Source organism: Carassius auratus, chromosome 41 (genome assembly GCF_003368295.1).
Source record: "Carassius auratus strain Wakin chromosome 41, ASM336829v1, whole genome shotgun sequence".
In the NCBI taxonomy this organism is placed as follows: Eukaryota; Metazoa; Chordata; class Actinopteri; order Cypriniformes; family Cyprinidae; genus Carassius; species Carassius auratus.
Window position 1 is genome coordinate 23,339,622 of NC_039283.1, and position 6,000 is coordinate 23,345,621.

Consider the following 6,000-nt stretch of genomic DNA (forward strand, 5'->3'; position numbering starts at 1 on the left):
TTATATGACCTACATTTTCTGTTAAATGCTGTAAAATATGAGTATGCACTTGTAACCACAATTTTAAAGCATGATGACAACAAAAAATGTTACACAAGTATGTCAGGTTCTTACAAAGCCGTTCTTAATTCTAGGAAATAGTTTAACTGTGCCATTTTTGAGGTTTTACCACCACCTGGTGTTCAAAACAGTATTTAAAGGGATTGTTCTCCCAAAAATGAAAAATCTGTCATTTAAACACCCTATAATGGCAATCACCAAGTGTTTGAGTACCAGCAATCTTCAAAATATCTTATTTTATGTTCAACATAAGAAAGCAACTCATACAGGTTTGGAATGACACGAGGGCGAGTAAATGATGACAGATTTTTCCTTTTTGGATGAACTATCCCTTTAAGTAGCTTAAGTTAGTCATGGCAATTTCTGTAGCTATCATACCATTTTCTAGTAAATGCTAATGTTTCATCAGCTAAAGTAAATGGTATCTCATTCAAATTATTTAAAAAGAAACTCAACCACTAATCATAAGTAATAATACAAAACAAGAAAATAATAGATAAAAGGTCATCAACTGCAGATGAATAAATGGCTGCACAGAAAGCCGTGTACAGTGTGAATCTGATCATGTGGTCATCATATCTGTAGAAAGAGGAGGCTGAAGCAAAGGCCCGAGAGGAGGCCGAGAAACAGCGACTGGAGAGAGAGAAACACTTCCAGAAGGAGGAGCAGGAAAGGCTGGAGAGAAAAAAGGTCAGAAGGGTTTCCACCTCACATTTATATTTTTCTTTATAAGGTCATTCTGAAATCATCATGCTGCTTTGAAACCCATATTACAGGGAATTGTTTGCATATCTACACAAACTGTAACTCCTTTCATTTCCTCTCCTAACTAGTCACACGTGCCCACAGTAGCTTTCAGGTACAGGATGTGGTAGAGCAAAATAAGATACATTTCATCAAGGTGCCTATGTTGGTTAATAGTGAAGTCGAGCTCTCAAAGTTCATGCATCTGCCATAAATCATACAATGCCTTCACATACACCCGGTGATCCCGTTCTGTGAGCCTGTTTAATGGAAGATGGCCTTGTCCACTTTTTTGGAAGACACAATGTCCTCAGCTCAGAGCTTGACACACTATAGTGTTTATTCGAATTTTGAACATTGTGTTGGCAATAAACACCTACCGCTGTCTTATGGACTGCTTTAAGCTGCAGTTTCTGATTTTGAAACTATGAAAGATATATAAAGGACACAAAATATATACTGATAAACAGTACAAATCATATTTCATAATTTGGAGAAATGTAGAATCAAAATTAATTGAAATGAAAATATAAATAAGTCACTTGTAAAAATGCTTATTTTTTCCCTCTCATTTAATAGATCATTTTTCATTACAGATATATACAAAAATAGATACAGGGGACCAGAGAGATATCTGTCTGTAAATGGCACAATTGGAATTGAGAATAGAATAAAATAAAATAAATCTCAGACCACTTGCCATTTTCTAACTTAATACTTATTTTTTCATTGCTAATTACATTCTCATAAACATATGAGTGAATAGTTTAACCGAAAAATTTGTATGAAAGGTTTCTCTTCTCACCTAAATGATCTCCACAAGTTAGTGTGAAACCTGAAGACCATGTCCTTCGGCATGATTTGAGAATGATCCGAAACAATGTCACAATGTTTGCAAAATATGAAATATTTCTTCATTTTACGTCATCATGTTTTAAATGTTTCAAAGTTCTAAAACTTAGTTTACTTCCAGGTTAAGATTTGATTGTGAAACTCTTGAAACATTTTCCATGCTTTTCTTTTTGTCTCTTCTGTGATGTTTTTAGCGTCTGGAGGAAATTATGAAAAGGACACGCAAATCAGATGCAGGAGACAAGGTACAGTGGCGTTCTCATTTAAAACAGCCTCACTGCGGCAGTAGCAAGGCTCCAGTTTCCCCTTGTGGTTCACCAGCTCACAATCTTATTTTTTTTTTTCTTCATGCAGAAAGATACGAAATCTTCATCTCAAGTCAATGGAAAAGCTTCAGATTCTATGATGAATAAAGGTGACGTTAGTTTAAAATTATGAATGCTTAAGAATGTTAGTATAAATTGTGTTCATATCACTAATCTTTAGTTAAATTTGACATTCAGTGCACTGTTCAGGTCTGTTTGAACCTTCTGTTTAGATCTGTTTGGATCAGCAACAGCCCATTTACGTCAGTACCACATAATGTTTTCCCTGGCTCTGTCATTGTACATGCACCTTTTTATATTGTTGGGCATTTTCCCTTGTTAGGAAAAGCATAAATAAAAGTTCCCACATCCACGCCTCTTTTTCTAACCCTCCCTTTTTTAAGATTAAGCTTGGTTGGGAGATGGATTTGTTGCTCTGTGTAGTCAGCCAGAGAGGGAATAGCGTGCAAAACTGTGTATACACTCTAACGGCTTGTTATTTGCGTCATGTCGAATCCCTGTTGCAAAAACAAGTGCTTTTTGTAAAGGACTATAAAAACTGGCACAGCAGCATGGTGAATCCATCACAGTCTTATTTACGTAGTGCTTTGACACTCAGTAGCCATAAATTGTTTTCATCCAGTGGCTATAGTATTATTCTGATTAGCCACTAGAAATACATACACAGTACTGTTCAAATTTGTAGTTTTTCAAAAATACATTAAAAACTATTAATATTATTTACATTGTGAAATATTACAATTAAAAAAGCGGTTTTTCTTTTTAAATATATTTGAAAATGTAATTTATTCCTTTGGAGTAATGGCTGCTGAAAATTCAGCTTTGCCATCAGTCTTCAGGGTCACATGATCCTTCAGAAATCATTCTAATATGCAGATTTCAGGATTTCTTATTGCTTAATATTTTTGTAGGAACCCTGATGCATTTTTAAATGGAATATTCAGAAAGAAGGCATTAGTTTTAAATATACATTTTATTTTATTTTGTAATATACATTTGTTTACTGTCACTTTTAAACAATTTAATGCATATTTGCAGAAAAAAATAACTTACTTTTGAATGGTAGTGTAAATACAAACAAAAAATAATATTTTCAAAGCAAAATCCTAATATGTATTAACTAGCTATTGTAAATGCAAGGAGCACTGGGAATCTGGGAAATGATTCCAGATGAACTGCTGAAATGTTTATTCTGTCAGTTGTACAACCATCTGGGAAAGGAACATTGATTTGGCAAAGGAATTCTAAAACAAACAAGATTGCAATTTTAATAATCTATTAGCATGACATTCTGTCTTTGTCCATGCAGCTGCTGACTACCAGCCAAGCACGGCATTGAAACAAGATGGTGTGAACGAAAGGTAAGTCATGTGGCACTTTTGTTTTCTTGAACACATGGGATGGAAATGCTGCTTTATTCGCTAATTGTTTTGCAATCTTTAGATTTTTTGCATAGATCATATTTGTAGTAGTTTAATGCACACTTAAACCATCGATTGTCTCCTGCAGTCTGTCTGTTCTTGTGGTGAATGGCGTTCAGCCTTCCAAACACGAGAATGGCCTGCCAGCAAATGGGGAGGGTTCTCACTTCGGAGAGATCATTCAGCTGTCCAATCACAACAACGGAAGGGAGAAATCAGTGACTGACAGACCTGATGAGCCAATCATGGCCTTTGAGAGCGGAGAACCATTCCTTAAGAAAACCGGCCCCATTAAGCCTCAGCATGTGGCAGGTGAGCATCCAAAGAAGTGTCTGTTTCAGTGTCAGTCTCTTCTCAGAATGCAGTGGGAACAGTGATCAACTGGAAGCAATTTGCAGAGACAAATCCATTAAATTTGAACAGTTCTTGCTGTATGTTAACAATTTATGTTTCTTCTGGAGGGTTAATGTTGTCTCAGGTGCGGGTTTCATAGTGGCCTTAAGTTGCCCTGCGGGTGCTTCAAGCTGGAGTAATGGGGTAAAGAGCCTGGCACTGAGCCGGATTCGTGAAATGGTGTCAGGGAGACCTGATTCGGCCTCACTGGCACCCAAGTCTGGAAACAGGAGCTCTTGGCTTAGCTCTTCACCCCTCGGCCTGGTCAGCATTACTTGGTCTCGCTCCCCTCAGCACGTACCTCCACCTGTCCTCCTGCAGACATCCCTCCAGTCATTAATAATCTGTAAAGAAAACACAAGGGGGTTTACCTCATGCCGTGCCAGCCCCCGTAAACTGAGCTATACATTTTTAATGCAAAGTAGTTTTCAGGATCTTGCGTTTCTTTATGTGGAGCATGACTCTCATCTCATGTCAAGTTTAGAATAATCACGGATTGGATCATGTTACTTTTCGCAGCACAAAAGTGCAAATTTTTTGTTCAACCATGTTTTAACAGGTTGTTTCAAATATGCTAATTCAACTTAAATGGGTCCATACAAGTTAAGCAACCTTTGATAAACTAATTACCTACTTAGACCAGCTAAAATAGGAATGGGCATGAGTTACTGATCATGAAACATTAAAATGGTTTGGGGTTAGTAAGATTTAAAAATGTAAAAAAATAAAATAAAATAAAAACTATTTTATGATAACCAAGGTTGAATATATTTGATTACAAATGCAGAATTAACCAATAATATTGTTACATATAACAACAGTTTAAAATAACAGTTTTCTATTTGAGTATATTTGAAATGTAATTTATTCCTGTGATAGTCAGCAGCCATCACTCCAGTCTTCACATGATCACTGTTGAAATCAGTTGTGCTGCTTAATATTTTTGTGGAAACTGATGCGTATTTGTTGCATATAAAGTTCTTTAATGTCACTTTTGATTAATTAAATGCATCCTTCCTTTTTTTTATCTTCTGACCTCAAGCTTTTGAACAGTAGTGTATATATCTACTAGTGAATCCAGGTGATCTTGACATAAGTGCATTTTAAGCATTTCTTTTAAAAATTACCTTTTAAAAAGGACACAGTCAAAATCTTAAAAATGTGATGCTCATGGCGTTAAAGGCTGAAAAAAAATCAGTTCATCTTTGAGGATCTAAGCAGTCTTAATTTTGGGAAACTGTAACGGTTAAATTTCTAATCTCCATATTCTTCCTCCAGAGGTCCTCTGAGGTCATAAACTGTTAAATGAAGCCTTGAATCTGAGTCCTTCAACACCGTCTGCCTGAGGAACCCAGTGGAAAGAAGCACAGCATGCAAGAGACCTGTGCCAAACCCAAAAACTGTCTCCTGTTTAGACTGTACAGAGCAACCCCGCCATCAGAGCCTCTCTTATGGGGCTTGATGGAAATTACAAGGAATCTACACAACAATCACCATTCATCAAGACCCTGACCTCACACACTTTATGGCAGACCAATTCATGCCTCCTCCTGATCACCACAGTACAATGTTAGGTTTTTTTGTTTGTTTGTTCAAAAAAGGCTTGTGACAAACAGTAATCCTTGTCGTTATTCATGCTATTATGGGTTGAACGCAGAAGTGTTTTGGGTGTTTTATTTTTTAATGTTTATTTATTTAACTTAAGAAGAGAATTGAAACTACTGGGTACAGTTGTATGTGAATAATGTAAATTTGACCATGGGAGGAGACTGTATGTGAATAAAACAGAATTATAGGGACTGCCGTCTGAACTGAGTTTTTTAATGCTAGAGATGTTTTTAATATTGTCTCATAGTGAAATCAATTTTAATGCCAGAGTTGCACCAGATTAATGCATACAGATGTAAACATGGACAACTGCCCGAGTGCTTACTTGCATAAAAAATGTGTAATATCCAAATATCAACAGCTAGATGCACATATAACTGCAATACCGAAGTTTGTTTTAAATTGGAAATTTAAAGATGGCGTGGCTTTATCATTTTAAGAATCTGTTATCGCCAACTGACATGTTTTAAGCTAGAACCTTACCGTAATATACTTAAAAATACAAATACATAATTACATTTCATACTTTAAAATTTATAATGGCAATTTATAGCTACTCTGGAACTTTTGTTAGACCATGAGAGTGCAAACTAGTG

The 6,000-nt window shown here is 36.0% G+C and overlaps 1 protein-coding gene across 8 annotated transcripts in view; it reads left to right on the top strand.

Annotated features, from left to right (window-relative positions):
- LOC113059321 (MAP7 domain-containing protein 1-like) overlaps nt 1-5,596 on the top strand; it is a 31,231-nt gene extending 25,635 nt beyond the window's left edge. For 5 of the 8 annotated variants that reach the window (XM_026227734.1, XM_026227737.1, XM_026227738.1 and 2 more), the window contains 6 exons: nt 646-750; nt 1,851-1,901; nt 2,011-2,071; nt 3,292-3,343; nt 3,489-3,715; nt 5,075-5,596. In XM_026227734.1, the coding sequence (XP_026083519.1) occupies nt 646-750; nt 1,851-1,901; nt 2,011-2,071; nt 3,292-3,343; nt 3,489-3,715; nt 5,075-5,085 (507 nt within the window). In that variant the 3' untranslated portion in view covers nt 5,086-5,596. Of the gene's footprint in view, nt 1-645; nt 751-1,848; nt 1,902-2,010; nt 2,072-3,291; nt 3,344-3,488; nt 3,716-5,074 lie in introns of those variants that run through there. The other 3 variants (XM_026227736.1, XR_003278078.1, XR_003278079.1) reach the window with 3 other exon arrangements.
- Nucleotides 5,597-6,000: the final 404 nt, after the last annotated feature.